The sequence below is a fragment of the Ochotona princeps genome, chromosome 27, assembly GCF_030435755.1.
Source record: "Ochotona princeps isolate mOchPri1 chromosome 27, mOchPri1.hap1, whole genome shotgun sequence".
NCBI lineage: Eukaryota > Metazoa > Chordata > Mammalia > Lagomorpha > Ochotonidae > Ochotona > Ochotona princeps.
This window is the reverse complement of record NC_080858.1, coordinates 16,774,531-16,795,892: the sequence shown is the minus strand read 5'-3', so window position 1 is coordinate 16,795,892 and position 21,362 is coordinate 16,774,531. Positions and strand designations below refer to the sequence as shown.

The 21,362-nt window shown below is 43.5% G+C and overlaps 1 protein-coding gene across 1 annotated transcript in view; it reads right to left on the bottom strand.

Annotated features, from left to right (window-relative positions):
• Positions 1 to 21,105, bottom strand: part of LOC101523627 (glutamate receptor ionotropic, NMDA 2B) — a 196,233-nt gene extending 175,128 nt beyond the window's left edge. Inside the window, exon 1 of the mRNA XM_004592578.2 lies at positions 20,513 to 21,105. Within this exon, the coding sequence (XP_004592635.2) occupies positions 20,513 to 21,099 (587 nt within the window). The 5' untranslated portion in view covers positions 21,100 to 21,105. The remainder of the gene's footprint in view (positions 1 to 20,512) is intronic.
• Between the last annotated feature and the right edge of the window lie 257 nt (positions 21,106 to 21,362).

Below are 21,362 nucleotides of genomic sequence, written 5' to 3'. Positions count from 1 at the left end.
CTGCTGTGTGACCCTGTGCTACGAACCAGGCCAAGCTTTGGGACTCAGACGCATTCACACCTCTTCACTGGTCATGTAAATTCGAAGGGAGCACAGAAGTTCAATCCTGCATCAAATCAAAGAATTCAAGAACCTTAGCATAAAAGGGGTCAGAGGCTCATCTCTGCCAAATTCTTTCCTTCCAAGCCAACTTTTCTCCTGAGGCTTTATTTTACCCAAGATAACAAAGCTGGAAGAGGTGAAATGTAAAACGACTTGTCCTTACAAAAGTAACGCAGCAAGTTAGGGAGTAAGCTGGCCCTGCCAACACTACTTAGCCTGGACGGCAAGGCAGAGTGTGCTTACACAAGCACACTTGCAGAAGGCAATGTGGGATCCAGCCAATGCTACGCAAGAAGGATGACTGGCATGCCGGGTCTTAATTTGCTAAATGAGATTGCTATAGATCCTTCATCATCTGAGTAAAATGATACAAATGGTATCTGAGAGTAAGAAGTCAGTAAAATAACGGACAAGATGAATTTTATAATACTAAGAGAACCCTAGAGTCCTGCTATAGAAATATAGGTCTACGCAAGTGGAGAGGAGAGAATGACTTAACTTAGAGACCCTGCGCAGGAATTCTGGGAGTTGGACTGGATACATATATAAGAGAATGAAAGGCAGTAGCGAATCACTTCTAAACAAATTATACTAATTGAAAGGCTTAAAAGACTGTGTGAACACTACACGCAAAAACCCAGTACAATGCCTATTCAGTTCTGCTAAAGACTGAAACATTCTTTCAACATGAAGGATGGCACATTTAATCTTTAAAAAGAATAATCAGTATCTCACTCCATATGTAGCCAACTACCTTTTCCTTTGTTGATTCATTCACATTTTCATTCACCAAAAATAAGTGTCTATCTACTGTACAATGAATCCTAGGATTGCTGCAAAAATGAGACTTTCCAAGCTTGAGCCATTCCCAGATGTATCTTTAATGTGATATCTTGGCACATTTAAGCACTCTAATAAAGGTACGAGCAGGGCTATGGGAGCATAGAGAAGTGACTAATTCTGCCTGGACCTGTCTGAGAAGGTTTCACAGAAGAGGGTGACACTTGAGTTGGATCTTAAAGAACATGGGAGTTTCTATGAGGAAAGTGAAAGGAGAACCAGTGGGAAGATCCTGTGCAGATGCTTGGCGTAGTAAGGCGTTGTCATACTTAGAGGACGGCCAGTGACAGTGATGCTGTTGGATGTGCTTCATCACAAACAGTGTATCTTTGGTTAAGCTGGGGAATTCGAAAAAGTGATGCACTATAGTAAGATAAGCCATACCAGGAAGGTTAGAAGCAGGTGATCAAGGGCTTTTCCTAGCCTGCTAAGGACTAGCTCTCATCAATGGATAAAAATGAGGTCACCAGAGATTTGTGAGAAAATAGGTTTATTGCTCTGGATATCCAATTCTTCATTATTTGTAGCACGCTGGACTCATAGTTGATTCTATCAGGCTTGGGTTATAACTTTTTCCTCATCTTTAACTTGCTTTGAGAAAGACTAGTTAGGCACTAAGAAGCCTTCAGGGAAATTCTGCATATAAATATCGACAGACCCAAGGGGACAGATGTTTCCTCATCGATGCCAATATCAGACATCAGTTTCCTGAAAGACACTAGTGAAGGTCTTTGCTAGACTTTTGAAACTGATACCTGATGGGCTTTGGTTCTTCTTCCTTTTGAGAGGGACAGGAGAATACATCTGAGGAATTTAGAGCATATACCTCTTCGAGGCAACAACCTCACCTTAAAATTAAACTCACAAATGCAGGATTTTCATCTCCCTAGGGCACAGGCAATGCCCCCTCTGCACAATCTCCTGCCTTACAATGGACCAAGGCAGGTTGGTTTATCAGAAACACAGCAGGTAGCCATCCCAGGATCAAACCCCAATTTATTTATTACTAAAGTGTCTCTTTCTCCTCAGATATGTCCTTTATGTCTGTCAACATTTTTTATAGACATATTTCCCCGCTGCTAACGAATGACCAGAATCACTGATTGGACAGCTGGTACAAGCAAGTGTGCAGAAGTAGACTCCTTTCTCAGAGTTCAGAAGGAATAGAAGACATGGGGAGGGGGTTGGTTGGTTTGGTTTGTTTTTGATAAGATCCCCTCAATCTGAAGCACGTGTTACTGCTAGGGCTGACAGACTGTAAGTCTTAGCATGTGTGTCCTTTACACGGGACCCAAAAGATATCAAAGGCTGACTCACATGCAGTATTTGCTGTTTTTTTCACTTCTTCATTTTACCTTTGCAATAGCAAGGAAACACTTCACAGTTTTCCTGACATTGAGACAGATGAATCAACATCTCCCATAGAAAAAGGGAAAAAGAAATAATAGGTGACTACTCAGCTCTCAGATGTACCTTTCACTTGTCCAGAACAGCACTTGGCATTTCTAGGTCGCTCCTTTGGTGGCGACATGCAAGCATATGGTGGCCACCAAGGGGAGGTGCTCTGGGCACATCAACTTTGGTGCTTCTCTTCCCCTTTTTCTGAACACAACATCAAAGAGCCAGGCTAAAAGGAGACTGACATTAATTCAGGAGAGGTGAAAATAATGCTTGCAAGAAAAGCAAGCTCCTTGAGGCACAAGAGACATTACGAGTGACCACCAGTTTTTGACCACTTCAATTTCCAGCTCCATAGCTGCTTGAAGATGCAATATAGAAGCAGTATCTCCCTTCACCCACCCTTAACCTCAAATTCAGGAATCAACACTATCTTGTGAATCACTGGTACGAAAGTCAGGAAAACCTCTCTGTACTGAAAAACAAACAGCCAAACACATAATCCTGCTTACAGCAACAGTCATTGGACATATGCAGAAGAATGATTTGACTGCCTGCACAAGTTATTTTCAATCAAAGCTTGAGGAGCCAGCTCAGAAGAATTCGCTTTAGAAGAAAAGTCTGGCTGGGCCCAAATGAGGAATATGCCTTGTGTAGCAATTAATAAATCCTTTGTAATAGTCATAAGTTCTTCCAATACCTTGCTATTAGTAAAGGGACTCCAAAAAAAAAAAGTTCATATCACAGCCCACATGTGTAGTCTGGAGTTAGTTAGGGCAAGAAAAAAATTCTATATTTATTGTCTCTTACTAGTCCCACTAAGCCTAGATCTGACGACCTTAAAGACATTATGTGAAAATCCAATCCCTCTACCCAGGCTGTCTTGGTGGAAAATGTGGCAGATACACTTGGAGCATGGGAAGTACACATTAAAGTCATTGGTAACAACCAGCAAATCAGTACCTACTTGGTATGTGTGCCTGCAGGATCAGCCATGTCATACCGTCTGCAATCAAGCACAAAACCCTCAAACAAGCAGGTAGTATTTGTTTCTCTTGTTATTTCTCAGACACAAAGCTTTCTAAATCTTGAATCAAGATTCATGGCATCGCCCTCTTATCAAGAACCCAAGATTCCTTAATTGTGTTCATTAATGCAAATTCAAAGTGGTGCCTTGGCCTGGCTTGTTCACAGAACACATTGCCAAAATTGGGTCCAGTTGGAACCACAAAAATGCTATGTAGTGTTAAGGCTCTACAAGAACATGAGCAAGACTAACTGAATTTGTTCTCCTAAGGAAAGGTTTGTTGGGCCTCAGGGGGAGAGTTGGAAGGAAGACAGCCCACTGTTTCTTCGCTTGCTTCGGCTCTCTGTGTCTCCCTCATTCTAACCACTGTTTCTTCTTTTATTCAGCAGCACTTAAGGGAGCAATTCCATTAAATATAATAACAGTGTAGTAATACAAAGAACATCATTTTCCAGTGCTAATAACTTTCATTTTAAAACCACTTGTGTACTCCAAAATTCAGCAAAGCATCAATTTCTCATCAAGGCCAGCAGACACATCATATTTGAAGCTTTAAAGTTCTGTTTCTTTGGGGTTTAATCTACATGCAGGGGAATCGAAATGCCATTGAAAGTCAAATTTGTTTTGATGCTGAGGCTGCCAGCTTCACTGACGCTCGCACATCTTTGCACAAAATAGACATGGAAGGCATCAGCAAAGGGGACAAAAACTGCGCGAGGACACTGTGTCCACCTGTGACAGGATCAACGCTGCTGCAATGGTCACACCCTGTGCCGTTTCGAGAGTTCAAGGTTCATCACACTGGTGGGGGGGGTTCCACAGTTTTTAGACAGGTCATCAGAAAGCAAACTAAGGAAGGGACTCTTTCAGGATCATCAACTTTATGTGAACGATGTCACGGCCTTTTCTGCTATCAGGGCCACTGTTGCACAAAAATGAAGGGAAAACAACAGTTCACAGGGCTTGATTGGCTGCCCCAGTCTGGTAACTTCTAGGTGTCACTTTCCCGTCTCTTCAATCTTCCAGGCTAGATAAATCCAACTTTGTGCTCTGCTGTGCCTTGAGGTGATTCACACACACACAGTCAAAGCTTTGCAGAGAATGTGCAGTGAGGGCTGAGAAACACTAGGGAACTTGACTGGACACAGGAAATGTGGCACATGTATACACTATTATACCACCCACTGTTACAGATTACACTGTATCATTTACAATGTGGATAGAAGTAGAGGTGATCATATTAGGTGAAATAAGCACAGGCCAATACTGCATGATTTCACTCACGAGTATACTCTAAAAAAGTGTTTTTTTAGGTGTTCAAAGTACAATGGTAAACATGAAAAGCAAAGTAAGAAAAGGAGAAAGAGGTTGGAAGTGGGGAAGGTAGGAAGCTAGGGTGAGAAGAATCCTTGTACTCTAAAAATTACATATATGAAATACATGAAACTTGTTCCCCTTAAACTATGTCCTGTTAAAAGCTAATTATTTTTTAAATGAATATAGGGCACTACAGCTTAGTGGCTAAAGTCCTCGCCTTGCATACCCAGGATCCCATATGGGTAACGATTTGTATCTCGGTTGCTCCACTTCCCACCCAGCTCCCTGCCTGTAGCCTGGGAAAGCAGTTGAGGACGGCCCAAAGCCTTGGGACCTGCACCTGTTTGGGAGACCCAGAAGTTCCAGGCTCCTGTTTTCAGCTCAGCTCTGGCCATTGCAGCTACTTGGGGAGTGAACCAGCGGATGAAGATCTTTCTGTATCTCCTTCTCTGTGTATCTGCCTTTCCAATAAAAATAAATAAATCCTTTAAAAATGAATATAGAGGGCCTGGCACGGTGGCCTAGCGGCTCAAGTTCTCGCCTTGAACACACCGAGATCCCATATGGGTGCCGGTTCTAATTTCGACAGCTCCACTTCCCATCCAGCTCCCTGCTTGTGGCCTGGGAGGGCAGTCGAGAATGGCCCAAAGCCTTGGGAACCTGCACCCGCATGGGAGATCTGGAGGAAGTTCCTGGCTCCTGGCTTCAGATTGGTACAGCGCCCTTGGGGAGTGAATCATCGGACAGAAGATCTTCCTCTCTGTCTCTCCTCCTCTCTGCGTATCTGACTTTCCAATAAAAAACTAAAATAAATAAATCTTTTAAAAATGAATAGAGATATAGGGATGAATAAATATAAAAATGGTGAGTTCCAGATGGAATGGAGAACAGAAAAAGGCTGATTAATAGGTACTAAGTTAGAGTTAGGTAATTATAAACAGCTCTATCACACAGTTGGTTTTACTAAGGATAATGTTAATGTACTGTGTACCTCTTTATTTTAAAAACAGAAGATAGGATATCCAATGTTTTCACCACATAGATCTGTTAAATCTTTGAAGAGGTAAATATATTTGACCTAATTGGACACTGCACATATGTACCTGAATTGAAACATCACATTGTAGCCCATAATCCTGTTGAAAAATTCTTAACGAGAGGCCAGCGAAAGATGGCACAAGGGTTTAGGCCCCTGCACCCACATGGGAGACCTGGATGAAGCTCCTCCTTGCCACCTGGCTCAGCCCCCAGCAGATGTGGCCACGTGGGGAGTGAGCCAGGAGACAGGAGACCTCAGTCCCTCTATCTCTGAAGCATTCCCTTTCTGATTAAAAAAATTTTAATTTTTTTTTTTTTTAGTTAGCTAAGAAAGAATTTAGAGAATCAAAAGCGTGGTGCAGACAGCATGCGAGAAAGTCAGCACTTCCTCCAGGCAGTTGAATAATTGTTAGGAGACTTTTTGATCTGAAAAAAAAAATGCTACTTTCTTATGCTCACAAAGACCTGTCTGATTGGCATGACTTCACGGGCCGTCAACGTCTCTGGCCCCCTTGCCTCATGCCTCCACCCAGTTCTCGGCCCTTCCATCTGCCTAATGCCAGTCCAAGCTGGCTGTTGTCTGCAGTTTAGAGCTCATAGTAGGTGCCAACTGGCTTGTTGGCTTGTGGCTGATGAGAAGATAGCTTCTGCAAACAGCTGATCACACAAGGAGAGCTCCGAACACGCAGGTGTTCCATTAGGGCTGAAGTGCAGAGAACCTGGCGGAGAGCTGAATGGGTCAGCACTTCCTGAAGGATGGGGCCGCTAGAGGCCGCTCCCAGCCAGTCTCTCTTAACCTCATTCTCCACTGAAATCACATCAGAGGGAAGAGGCAGGCTGCTGAGTAGCACTGGGTGTCATGGCAACACCAGGGTTCCTATTTTTAAACTTGATGGTGAGTAGGCACACCAAGTGCTGCGTGTGGATGCTTGTGGGGGAGGGGATTCTGATGTCATTTCAAAAGCTGATTCTCTCCTGAAGTTCTGAGTCTGCAGGTGGCTAATGATCTGTGACAATGACATTTAAACAATAAACTAGAAGCAGCTCTGTGGGAATCCTTTTCTCCTGCATTTCACTGTCTTGGTGTCTGCATCAGAAAGCTTTCAGCAGCTTCTGTGAGGAATAGCAGAAAACTCTTCATCCTTTTAGCCAAAAATCCTGATTTTGTTCCCTTAAGATCATTCTGCTAGCCTCTTAGCATGTTGTCTCAAGAAAATCAAACCAGCAAATTAAAAGGATCCATCTGTGGACAGCTCCATTGCCACTGTGACCAAGCACCTGGGTATTGTGTGTGGTCAGTCTCTGCAACATGTCGCATGGGGCTCAGGATGTAATAAGGAACCCCCCCCCCCAAAACCCTACTCAAACTGTCACCAAGCAAACCAACAGTGTTTTAACTCGGTGAGGTGCAGAATAGGGGTCACCATGCCACATTTTTATCACTTTCAATAGTACGTTTTAAACATTGCTCCAACCTCTGGCCAAATACAGTCCTGAAGCAAACCCAAACTTACCTGACCTGTGAAAACGCACAGCAGCCCTAGAGATCAGTACATCACGACAGAAGCCAAGGTCTGGTTCAGTTTTACTGAATGTCCCCGAACTCCCAGCCCCTGGCCAGTGTCTGTTGTGTGCCTGTAACCCGCTGAGCCTTACAGATTCCAGAACACAGACTCTGCACCCCACTGCGGCTCCAACGACTTTCAGATCTGTAAACACTGAAAGTTGCCGGTTGTTGTTTTTTTCCCCCCACACACGGTATTAAAAGTCTTTGGAATATTCAGGAACAGGATCAGAAAATGTAATTATCCATGGGTTCAAGTCCCAACTGTACACCCTGAGAAGTCACAGGGGCTGGCTTAGGTGGTTGAGGTTCTGCCAGCCATGAAAGACATCAAGATGAGTTCCAGGCTCCTGGCTTCAGGTTGCTGTAACACAGACCACTGAGGGCATTTGGGAATTGAAACAGCAGTCAGAAATTTCTCTCTCTCTCTCTCTCTCTCTCTCTCTCTCTCTCTCTCTCTCTCTGTGTGTGTGTGTGTGTGTGTGTGCCTTATTCTTCCCAATAGGAACAGGAAGACACCAGCAAGTTCCGAGGCAGGGCAGCAAACAGCTGTGAACACACTTTGGGACAGACGGTGAAATGAACAGGCACAGTATCCAAGGGACAGTGTCTCCAGGAGGACTCTGCTATTCTCATCATCTAGCCTGCAGGAAAGGAATTCAGCACAGAGCCTGAGAAAGGAAACCCTCCAGGAGTATAAAACCATTGCGTGCAGAGGGTTAATTTTGTGTTCCTGTCCATCAGACTCATGCCTGATACGCCCAGCCTCTTCAGCGAGGGAGACAGAACTCAGAATGATGGATGACATGGGGCAAAGTACACTTGGCCCAACCTCTTGGGTAAGGAGAGGAGCCAAGTGATGCAATCTTTCTGGATCTCAGTTTATCTCAAAGATGGAGGTATGACCACTCCTGTGCATTATACTTTCAGTTTAAGCCTCTATATAAAGCACTTGGCATGAGGAACATTCTCTCAATAATCCCTTTTTTAAGTAAATTTTCTAGATTGCTGAAGCTGAGTATTTTTAAGTACCAATCTCTTTAATTATTATAGGCAGCATTTTAGTGGAAAATTTCAGAAAGGTATTACAGAGTTCTCTTTCTGAAACTAAGGATAATCAATATAATTTAAAGTCTTATTGATGACTTAAAATGACTATGCTATTTCTCTATGTGATAATTTTTTTCAAAGGACATATGCTTTCTGGGGAGTATATTGATGGCATTTCACACAGGATTTTAGATAACCATGCTTTTCCAAGGGTTCTCTTTTTTTTCTATTATCTCTCACTTCTGTCTATTCATTTTTGTATTGATAATGCTGTCACCTTGCCTACTCGAGTTCTGTTATTTTGTTATTTCTAAGCCATTGTTACCTGTAAAATAAGTAAACGTGTCACAGACTAGATTTGCTTCCTAAAGATGGCCTTTGACCCTCCCTAGCAGAACATTGATTAATAACTTGCCATACTACTGCCCAACTTGAAAACTAAACTTCCCCAGTTTTCCTTGCAGCTGCTTGAGTCCATCATTGATCTCTGACCAGTAACAGCTACTAAGTGAAGGGCTGGGCTTCCAGGAGATCTCCTTCAAAGTGAAGTGACTTGTCACTCATCCTTTCTAATTTCAGTCAGATGCTTGAACCTGAGTTCCAGTGGCCATCATGGGTTGCAGGGGGGATGAAGGCCACACTCAAGGATAAAGGAGGAAAGAGCTGGTAGTTTTCTGGGTTCCCAGCAACTATGCTGTCATCCTTCCACATGCCCATGCAACTTGTTTAAACTGGGTTACTAGAACTCTACACCAGGGCTCACCTGACTGTGTGCCCTACAAATAAAATCAGAATAAGTGAGTTGGGAGTTGAAACACATTCATCTTAGGATATGAATTTTATGTCAGGTATTTTAGTTCAGAGCCATTTTTACATTTTTCACAATTGTGGCTTATGTTTTATATACATGAGGTTATTGAACATGTGCTCTTCCTCCTGATAAGAGTCCAGTCTACGTGTACACACAGAAGTAATGACAATGACCCTGCATGGCTGTGGAATAGTCACTATTTTAACTCATAGTCCATAGGGTGCATACACACACACTTTTCTCTGTAAACAATAAGGGAAACCTGTTACATTATACAAATCTATACAATAATGAGTTATACTGCAATACTCTATTGTGCTGTTTTTGTCCAAACAAAAGTTCCTCTTAGATTTTTGTTTAAGCAAGGTTTAAAAAAAAACGTCAGTGCAAGGTATGGAAGTGTCACTGGACTAGTGTTTGAGTCTTCTGGATTGATGTCCAGATTCATTCCAGGAAGTAAACAAAGGCAGCCCTAGCTGGTTTAATTGCAACAGTTAACATATACACAAAGATTATCTGTATGACAATGGTCACTTTTCTTAGTATTAGACACAACAATTTGAAGTTGCGACTCATAAGAAGACTGGTTAGGATAAATACTGTATCTTCATTGTGACTTCCATGGTTCTTTTTTGGGGATGGGGGTGGTTTCTTTTAAATTTTTGTCAAGGAAGAACTTTGCTTTAAAAACAGAACATCTATGACTTAACCGAAAGATAAACAGAACCACATGACCGCTAGGTCCACCTCATTTGCCCAAACAATAAACATGTGAGAATTAATTAACAACTGGACTTTCATTCATCAAGACTTAAAACTTGAGATCATGCTGGAAGGAACAACTTGCCCATCAGCACCAATACAAGGCAAGCAATTCAATAGGATTCCTTCCTATTTCTACCCCAACGCTCATTCCTTCTCACAATATCATTTCTGCAATCTCAACAGGTAGGAAGAGTTAGGGTAATATAGTGTTTAAAAAGTTTTATTCAATTCTCTCAGTCATGCTCTACTTCATTTGACATACAGAAATACCTATAAAGAGATGCAGTTTGGTTGGACAGTACACACACATGGCGAACATGGGTATGCGCAAGCAAGATCTCTACCTAGCCTCATTTATGAGCATAAGGCAGCCAAAGGCTTCTAAACCTCGAGTGAAAACTGGCTAAAAGAGGAAAAGAGGAACAGGAAAAGATCAAGGAATGAACATTTCAGAGGGATGGGCAAAATAAAGAAAGAGGATGGGGTGCAAAGCAGGAGTGAATGACGGAACAAAAGGTCTGAGCAGTGAGAAAGGCCATAGGCTGGCTGCTGCTGGAAGCTGGGCAAGAGGGAGCAGATTCCAGCAGCAGGGAGCTCTGTCAGCAGTAGTTCCTTCATGGGTGGCCAGCCAGCCCAGTTTGGGAACAGTGCCAGTCTGGGTGAGCTACCTCCACCGCACTGTCCTGGAAGAAGACGTATCACGTAACAGACACTGAAAGCCTGGGGAAGATTCCTCCACCCCAGCTCCTGCCCTACCCTTCCTGGGCGTCTCCCATTCTTTATCCGGAGGGTTACAGCCAATATCCTAGTAGTTGTCCTCAATAGCTGGCCTCTTCTGAGTCCTCAGCACCTGCATCAGGTCCAGGAGAGTTTTCTCCAGGACACAACCACCTATGCAACTCTGGCAGCAACAGAAGAACAAACAAAGAGAAACACCCATGCCAGGCTCTATTTCAAACAGGTGAAGATCTAGAGATGCAGAGGCCAGAGCCACTTCTGCTCTCCAGAAGCTCCTTTCTGTTCAGCTTGACCTTGGCCAATTGTGCTCCAGCCCTCACTTAGACTTCCCACCCATGTCTGGAACCGCAAATGACAGCATGATAGCTTTTTGGCAAATCTCCCTCATTCCCACCCCCACCCATTCAGCCTTTATCCTTTGATGGTAAGAGAGAACAGATGGAGAAATGACTCCCACTCAATTCTTAAATAATACCAGATTCAACCCCATTAACTGTGAATGTACCTCCCTGTTTGAGTAAAAACCCAGACCAAGAGGACACTGCCAGGAAAGGGCAAAGGGTAGCTGACTGTCGGCCCTCCTGAAGTCATGGCCAGCAGGTAAGAGGCACTGTGTAGTGTCAAGTTCTGCCCCTCTGGGATGTGTACCTGTCTGGCCTCTGAGACTGCCTTTGAACAGTGGTAAAAATCCATTCGTCATGGGGGGAATGCGGGGGGAGGGGTGGGGTGATTCCCAGTTCCAACGAAACTGTATCACATAATACACTGTAATCAATAATAATAAAAAAAATCCATTCATCATTCCAGCACCTATTCGCCACAATGACAAGTATTGCTAGGGTTTGGATAGACGAGTGTAAAGGACACTTGCGGCTCTAATGCTCTCACTGCAATGGATCTGAGCTTTCTTTGAGGCTTCATTAGTGTGTTGCACAGGGACGGACTTAAATCCCACTCTGAAGGCAGACTGTGGCCAGACCCTGGCATCGCACAGCCTGAGCTGGGGGCGCCTGGGACTTGAGATTTTTTAAAGAGATACAAATGTGAATAATTCTCCTCTTTCATTCATGTTTCCATCTAACAAATATTCATGTAGATACTACCTTACCTTATCTGGAAAGGAAATAAAATAGTTTTGGGGAAAAAAAGTTGAAAAAAAAAAAAAAAACCCTCTGCTCTTACAGATCTTGAATTCAACTAGTGGGGGAGTCAACACAGCATTTAAAGATGAAATGGAAGCTCAGGTGGCTAATCCTCTGACTGTAGGCACCAGCAACCCATATGGGCACTGGTTCATGACCTGACTGCTCCACTTCCATTCCAGTTTCTTGCCTGTGGCCTGAGAAAGCAGTGGAACATGGCCAAAGTCTTTGGGACCACATGGGAGACCCGGGAAAGGGCGCTGGCTCCTGGCTTCAGATTGGCTCAGCACTGACCCTTGCGGTCATTTGGGGAGTGAATTAGCTGATAGAAGATCTTTCTGTCTCTCATTTTCTGTGTAAATCTGCCTTTCCAATGAGAAAATAGATATTTAAAATAATTAAAAAAGAAAAGATGAGGGCCCGGTATGGCAACCTAAGTGGCTAAAGTCCTCAGCTTTCATGTGCCGGGATCCCATATGTGTGCCGGTTAATATCCTGGCTGCTCCATTTCCATTTCAGCTCCTTGTTTGTGACCTGGAAAGCAATTGAGGATGACCTAAATCATTTGGACCCTGTACCCAGATGGGCCACCCAGAAGATGCTCCTGGCTCTGGATTGGCTGAGCTCTGGCCATTGCAGCATCTTTGGGATTGAACCAGCAGATGGAAGATCTGTCTGTCTTCTCTGTAAATCTGACTTTCCAATATAAATAAATCTTTTTAAAAAGATATAATGTACACACCATGTTAAATAAATGCCACAGAGCAAAATCAAACAGGCACAGGAGGCCTTGAGCAGTGAGTTCAACTTGCCCTTTGAAACATGGAGTTCAAGAAAAGTCTCTTAAGGATGTTTGCTTCTAGTTTTCTGAAAGGGTTAAATTGGACAAGTGCCCAATGCCACAGAGGCAGTAAAGACTCAAAAAGGCAGTTGATGCTTGAAATCATAACTTTTGGCAGTCTGGCTAACAAATAGGGCTGGTCTGAAACCTTATCTTCTAAATCCTCACCATAGCTATCCACCCATGTCTTTCTTTCCTAAGACACAATATATGTAATAGAACCATGACTGTCTGCCTCCTCTGCCACCGCCCATTTCTGCTTCCAGACCATTCTACAATCTCCCATAGACAGCCCTTCTCTCAGAACAGGTGGGCCTTCCCCAGCCCCCTTCTGCTCAGTGAAATGCAGATCGCTCCCCACTCACTGGCCCTCTTTAGTCCTTAGCCTCTCATCCAAATTATGAACCATTCTGTAGAAAGAAAAGGGGGGAAGTGGATAGTTGTGGGGAAAGGCCAAGACAAAGAATGGTGGAGAAGAAATAAAAGCCATAAGGAACACCTCATCAGTCCCTGATAACTTTTAACTCTTTGAAAAAGTCAGCCACAGAATGACAAAAATGGACAAGTATCATAAACGGCTCTCAGTGTTAAATATGTGTGAAGGTCTTTCACAGGCTGAAATTGAAAGGAAAAATCCAAGACATGATATGCAAATCTTATATCAGGAATGTGGAAGACGAAGTTTGAATAATCCTTACCCTTAGTCACTCTCCCATAAACAGTGAAGGCGTGATTTGTACACTCTAAATTATAATAAACATTGAATATATCTTTTAAGATAGTTATTAGAATCTTGAGTTATTTCTCCAAATTATATGTTCTCTTACTACCTTGCAGATCCATTTTATACTTTTAAGTGCAGGTGTATCTCATTTTCCTTAATATTTCAGAGGAAAATGCCTCTTTCCTTTTTATCTTAGAGCATTTCTTTACAAGGTGAAGGGTCAGTGTGCCAGTTATTGTATTTATAACTATGCATGTATGTAACCTTTTGGCTGGGTCACATGCAAATCAGATTAAGTTAAATGAACCTATAACACCTATTTGCCTTACCACAAATCTGCCTAAGCCTGGCACTCAACAGAGAGATGGGCATAAAGCTTGAGCAGCCCTTGCTCACGGTGTCTGAAAACAAATGGACTCCATTTCTCATCTATTTCTTAACCTCTCAGCATTTTGCAGGCCAAGAGAGTGAAGTGAACATCCCCTGGGAATAATCCAGCTAATACAGTGTTTCCGAGCTTGGGGAATCTGCCTCAAGGTTGTAGCAAGATGGTGTTCATTATAGCTCTTTTAATAAGAATTTAACAAAGCACCTATCTTTACCTATGAATTACTCAAAGCCTTTATTGCCCACCCCTCAAAAGCTAAGCCAGAAGACGACACCAGTTTCATAAGATGACAACTTCTACTGGAAAGAAAAATTGGGAGTAGGGGGTGAAGGTGGGAGAAGAAGCACAAAAGAAACATTTAGTTAGGGAAACTGAGGACAGTAGCAAAACATACCAGGCAAAATTCCCAAGAGGTTTGCTGTATTGAGATCCATTGAGCTTAAGGTACAGATCTGCTCTAGATGTCAATGAAGTGAAGAAGCATTCGGTTTTCAGGACACAAAGCGAGCACAGATACACAGCACATGTGCCAGCATGCAGATGACAGAAACAAACCAAGGGAGTATCCATCAGCACTTGGGTAAGGGAAGAAACACCATGAACTATTCCTTGAGGAAACAAAGCAAACACAGACACGCATGTCCCTAATAGCTAGCAAATCTGCACTAGCTCAGGGGCATAACGTTGGGCTTAGACACCTGATATAATCACTTCCTGTTTTCTATTTTATTTTATTTGAAAGTCCCAAGTCACAGTGAGAGATGAGAGAGGAAAAGAATCTTCTATCCACTGAGTCATCCCAGAGATGGCCACAATGCTCAGTGCTAGACTAGGCCAAAACCAAGAGCTTCATACGTGCCTTCCATACAGGTGGCAAAGTCTAGACACTCAAGCCAGCCTCTGCTGGTTCTTGTCCCAGCTGCTCTACTTGAAATCCAGCTCCCTGATTGTGGCCCCAGACAGCAGTAGATGATGGTCTAAAGCCTTGAGACCCTGCACCTACTTGAGAGAACAGAAGAGGCTCTTGGCTTTGGATCAGCTCAGCTAAAACCATGGTGGCCACTTAAGAGAGTGGGCCAGCAAACAAGAGATCTTTTTTTCTCTCCTTCTCTCTGTAAATCTGCCTTTCCAATAAGAATAAATCTTGAAAAAAAAAATAAAAATATTCGTTGTTTATCTGAAATTCAAATATAACTAAGTTTTTGCAACTTCCTTGAACCTCTAAATAACCTAGAGGCTACTTGGAAACATTCCCCAACTCTACAGCTTTAAATCTACAGCCAAGTCTCAACCAGTAAGGAGTTTGGATTAACATTTGACAAGCAACAACTATTTCATAGCAAATAGAAATAGCGCATTTTTAGGACTGCCTCTGAAAATACACAAAGGTCATTAACAGTACTCTTCCTTTGGTAACATACACAAGAATCACTTACAATATATTTTTCTCTTTGAGGATTGAGGGTATCCTATAACCTCTTCACCTGTTCCCCAAATCCAGTTTTATGACGTTTCCCCACATGGAAGGAAAGCCATGGTCTATCTGAGGAGAACTTGACCAATCCCTTCCATGATGTCACATCCTCCTGGAGACAGGTCACTCCCAGAAATCTCCCAGGAAGCCCTCCTCTAGCTTCCTGCACTAAGAAGGAGCAGCAGGCCAAGAAAGTCATCCAACCATTTGCAGCAATTTTACTTGCAAAGATTTCCTGCAGTGGCTAAATGGTGTGGTTGCTTGGTTTGTTATTTAAGAGAGTACCCCAGTGAGGCTAGAGCTAGAAGGGGGGCCTGGGGAGAGTCAGATTTCAGCCTGGGATAGGAAAGAGCAGCTGGAATCCAGAGTGCCTCATGGAATCCCATAGATGGTTTGCAGAGGGCAGTGCCTGGTGGGCATCTCACACTCCTGGGAGATAACTTCTGTTAATCCTCCATAGCTGACGTCAGCACTTTACAGATCCTAATAGACAAGCACATTAAAACATTCCCAAGAAAGACTAGGGATGGCATCAAAAACTACAAAACGATAGATTTTGTGGTGAAAGACAATATAGAGAAGTGAGTGACTGACATAGACAGACAGTGTAGACATCCCAGGGAAGTGCAGCAGGCAGGTGTATTCAACACCTAAGAAAAATCAGGGAGGGGCTGGTGCTGTAGCATAGCAGGTAAGGTCATTGCCTGTGGTGTCGGCATACCACATGGGAACAGGTTCAAGCCCTGGCCATTTCATTTCTGACCCATCTCCCTACTATACTGTCTGGGAGAGCAGCAGCAGACAGCACAAGCACTTGGGTCCTTGCAGCCGTGTGACAGACTCAGAAAACATTTCTGGCACCTGGCTGGCTACGCACTGCCCAGCTCCATCCATCACAGCCATTTGGGGAACATGCTAGCTGATGGAAGATCTAAGTCTCCCCTCTCTCTGTGTAACTCTTCCCTTCAAAGTAAGTAAATACATATTTAACAAAAAAAAAGGAAAGTTAGGATTCTTGAAACGGATGGAGAAAAAACTCAGAGGAAACACATCTGGCAACACCGCTCAGCCAGGGCACAGAAATAAAGGCATGCCTCAATGTTTCTTGGTGTCTCTCTCTGCTTCTCTCCTCCCTGTCTGCTCTCTGTCTTTGCTCATCCTCTGCTCTCCATCCTGGGGCCTGAGGAATTGATCAACACCTGGTTGCTTTCAGGATGAACACACTTGAACCAATGCAGCCGGGCATCCACAGCCAGCTGGACACTAACCTTTAAGGAACACAAGATGAGGACAGCAGCCTGCCTTCAGGAACACCTGAAGGTTTCGGCGACTCCACAGAGATGCTCACAATGGTTAAAACCGATTGTGGGCACAGAGACAGGAGGCAAGAGCCCAGGCTTCAGGGACAGTTTTCACATTTTAGCATAAAATAATTCAAGCAAACAGGAGATAATATCTGTTGATTATGGTTCACACATGGGAAGGCTTAAGATAAAAGCAAGCATTCTTGGGCCGTAGTTTTAGACTAAGTAATAATCCATTTCGTTTCTTCATGGTGTTTGACAGATGTTACAGTCTCAGTAGTCCCTTATGCCTTGGTTTTAGTTGGCAAAAAATTTTGAGGAAACAGTCTGAATTGGATTTTAAGTTTTTGTAAAAATGTATTGATTTGAAAGGCAGCCTGACAGAATGAAATCAAGGGGAGATAGTCCAACTATTGCTTCACTCCCCAGCTGGCCACAACGGCTGGGGTTGGATCAGGTCAAAACCAGGAGCCTGGAATGCCCCGTGTCTCCTACATACATGGGTGCCAGAAGTTCAAATACTTAGGTCATCTTCCACTGTTTCCCCAGGTGTATTGGAAGGGAGTTGGATTGAAAGCAGAATGACTCCAACAGCATACAGATATGAAATGTCAGCACTGCAGGCAGTGGCTTAGCTCACTGTGCCACAATGCTGCCGTCCCATTTGAATGTAACACTGAACTCAGTGAGAGAGAACAATAGCGCCTGCCTAACAGAATCAAGAGTAAGTTTTGGGCCTGGCGTGGCCTAGCGGCTAAAGTCCTCGCTTTGAAAGCCCCAGGATCCCATATGGGCGCCGGTTCTAATCCCGGCAGCTCCACTTCCCATCCAGCTCCCTGCTTGTGGCCTGGGAAAGCAGTTGAGGACGGCCCAATGCATTGGGACTCTGCACCCGCGTGGGAGACCCGGAAGAGGTTCCAGGTTCCCAGCTTCAGATCGGAGCGCACCGGCCCGTTGCGGCTCACTTGGGGAGTGAATCATCGGATGGAAGATCGTCCTCTCTGTCTCTCCTCCTCTGTGTATATCTGGCTGTAATAAACTGAATAAATCTTTAAAAAAAAAAAGAGTAAGTTTTTAAATGAGTCTATGTTGTTTTAAAAACAGGAACAGAACAAGAAAACTCCCTTTTCAAGCAGATGTGCACTGAGTTTTGCAAAATCTCATCCCTCCACATCACTGTGCCACACGCTGTGCCAGGAATGTGGGCAGAGAAATGAGTACAATAGAAAGATTTCTGTACTCCCAGAACTGGCAGAGCAGGTTCACAGAGCTTGTCATTACTGTCCCCCAAATAGGGGCTTTATTGGAAAAGTATAAGATGCAGCAAAGGCAGCTACTAGGGTAATGTTAGTTCAGAGTTGGGGACAGATTTCTTAGTGGCAACGAGGCTGAGAATGAAGCCTGCGACACATACCTAGGATCATTCTTTGGCAAGGGGCACATGGGGGCATAGTCCAAGGCAGTGAGAACCAACAGCTGGAAGTAACAGGAGATACGGCAAGTCCTTGAAGAACTGAAATCTCACATTGTGTGAAAGTAGTATTTAAGAGAGAGAATAACAAGAGCCTGTTGCCAAAAGACCGGTGGGGTTCGCACCGTGGGAGACTTTATATACTATATTAAGGAGAGTGGACTTTACTTTAGGAGCAATGAAAAGCCACTGAAAGACATTAAGCAGGAGACTATCGCAATCACATTTTCATTTTAGATCACTATGACTGTAATATAGATTGAAAGGAAGCAGAGCTGGAAGCAGAAGATAAATAACCTAAGAGCCCCTGCAGCAACACAAGTAAGAAAAGTGGACTGGGATATGGTCAAGGAGATGTAAATAAGCAAAAGCAACCCAAAGGCACCACAGGATTAAAGTCCACAGAAAACATCCTAGTTAGCTATGACGTAGCAGGCATATGCAACCAAGGACATCTTGGAAATTTTTATTTTAGGCTTCTTGGTAATAGGATGCATTCTTTACAGGCAGTAGAGATTCAGCTAGGAGAGAGTGGGAGGGTAATAACAGATGAGATAAGAAGTTTAGCTTTGGATATAGCAAGATCTCAAATCCTAGGGCATCCAAAGGAACACATCTGGTCCACAGTTAAAGCGACAGACCTAGGAATTGAGAAAGAGGTTCATGCCATTAATGTCACTTTGTCAAATGTGCATCTTTTGGTGATGGTTGATAAAAGAAACAGGTCTAGGCAGAGCCTAGTGAAGCGTCCGTATTTAAAGGATGTGTAAACATGAATGTGCTGGGACAGGTTAAATGGAACCTGAGACAATACAGGATAACCTCTAAGTGTGCAAGATGCAGAGAACTAGAGCTGAAAGAACAATAGGACTGGATCACAGATACAGTTCCCTCAAAGCTGCTTTTAACCCTGATTCAGGAGCTTATAACCTGAACCAAGAATCTGACCCTGAATCAGAAGCGTACCCTGGACACTACAGTCCAACTCCATTCCACAAGCTGAACACATGTCGGCAGGTACCCATTCCACTTCCACCAAATCGATGCATACTGTTTTTGAGAAGCAGAGAGAGGACAGAAAGAAAGACAGAGTGTTAGCCACTTGTATACTCCCCAGATATTTACAATAACTAGGGCTGGGTCAGGTGAAAGATAGGAGCCAGGAAGGAACTTAGTCCAAAGTTCCTTCAGAGATGGCAGGGACCCAATACTAGAACCTTCACCACTAATTCCCAGGGTCTATGTCAGCAGGAAGCTGCAGTCAAGGGGTGGAGCCATGAATCAAACCAGCAGATTCTAGTGTGGGGTGTGGGCAACTTGACTATGAGGCTAATCACCTACTTCTGAACGCATCTTAGTACTCCAAAAATACAATCTCTAACAATCTATTTCTCAAGATAGTTGACGGATAGTTGAGTAGGCATTATTTTTTTCTGAATACCCTTTTGTGTATCTGATACGGCTTAGAAACAAATTGAAAATGGATGTCCAAGACATAACATGGAGTAAAAGGAAGTCAGATGCTTGAACAACCTGTCTAGTTACATTTCCACTTAGATAAAATTATAGATTGATCATATAGGTATACATGCATGGGGAGGTTCTAGAAAGACATTCACTAATTGTTCCAACAATGATTATCGCTGGCTAACTGGATTTAAGGCCATTTTTCTTTTCTTTTGCTGTTACAGGGTACATCCACAAGAGTTTCATGTCAATAATGAATATTACAAGCAGACGAGACAGACTGCTACTCTACACAGAGTCATTTAATGCCCCCAAGAGGAGGTACTGCAGTGCTGACTGGGTTATGGCCAAGGAGGGGAGGACAGCAGACCTCCACCTGTACCTTGGTCTTGTGAAACAAACCAGACTAAGAGTTAACAAAAAAGCTGCACTCACCCTCTGAAAGGCACAGAGCAGAGAAGCAAAGGAGTACAGAACCAATCCTATTCTTTTACAGGAAGAATATTCTTCATGTGCCCACAGATACATGGATGCTATCCTGCATTCCCGCATAGTACAGCAAGTGGACTTGTATGCCCTCATTTCATGTTCTGTTGAATCTTCCCCAGTGGTACAAACACTGAGGAACCAGGGAAGCCTGGGTTCAACTCCAGCCTGAACCACTCACCTGCAGTGAGACTTTAGACAATTTCCGCATCTACAAGCCTTTTTCTCTGTTGTTGTCAGCAGAGACCAATTTTTAAAACTTGTCCCATAGAGCTGTTTAGAGGTGTAAATGAGGTTAAACATGTAAAACATCTCAAGTAACATCCAGGTCATATTAAGTGTTCAGTAAGCAGGAGCTGTTTTGTATTGCTAAGGATAAGGATACAGTTCAGCAAGGTTTAGACTGAAGCACTCCCATCACCATCACCAACTTTCACTGCAGGAGCCAGCCTTCCACCTGCTACCCTCTTGTACTGCTCTTCCCACAACTTCTGAACCACCCTGTGCAGTCTTTGTAGCTCTCCTCTGAACCCCCCCACCACAACACCCTCTGTTCCACACTCACCTGTTGAGCATATTGGACTGGTAGATTCTCTTCTCATGGGTGTTGTAGCAGCTGCTCTTGGGCTCGGGGATGAAACTGTGTTCAGACAACATGTCGGAAGCAGCAGTGGTGATGATGGCAATTCCATCTCTCACTCTGGCAGGGAGACCATAGTCCCACTCGTCATATGATACAGAGATGAGCCCAGTGGGGAACTCCGAGGGCACTGTGTCTGTATCCCCTGCCACCAGGCTAGGCACAATCCATGTGTAGCCATAGCCTGTCAGCCCGACTGAGTTTGCCACTTCAAAGATGTAGGTGGCTTCTTCCTTGGTACAATAAAGAAGAATGATGGGACTTTGGAGTTTCTTGAGCTGATTCTGGATCTTTGAATCTCCATCATCCAGGGACATGTCAAGTAGGAGGACTTCCTCCAGCTCCCAGCCCACAAAGCTATTCTCGATGGTGCTGCGGATCTTGTTCACAAAGTCCTGGTAACCAGGGAAATAAGTGGTAACAATAGAAAAGATGTACCAGTCGTACTCTTCCATGATATTGAGCATCACAGAAGCTTGTTGTTCGATGGATGGCCCAAACTGGAAGAACATGGAGGACTCATCCTAGAATAGTAAAAGAAAAAAAAATCAAAACAAAGATAGTAACAGAACTTTCTACAAGTCAAATACAACCATTTGCATCTTTCATATTTTTTCGCATAATGTCTTTAGTCTTTTTTCAATGACATGCCTTAAGTGCTGGAATTACAATATTTTAATACCTTCCCCTGTAAACTTCTTTAGGCTTGTAAGAAAACCAACACAGATCTATACTCTTTTTTGTCTAAAATCCTCATGGACTCTGCTGGAGCTTG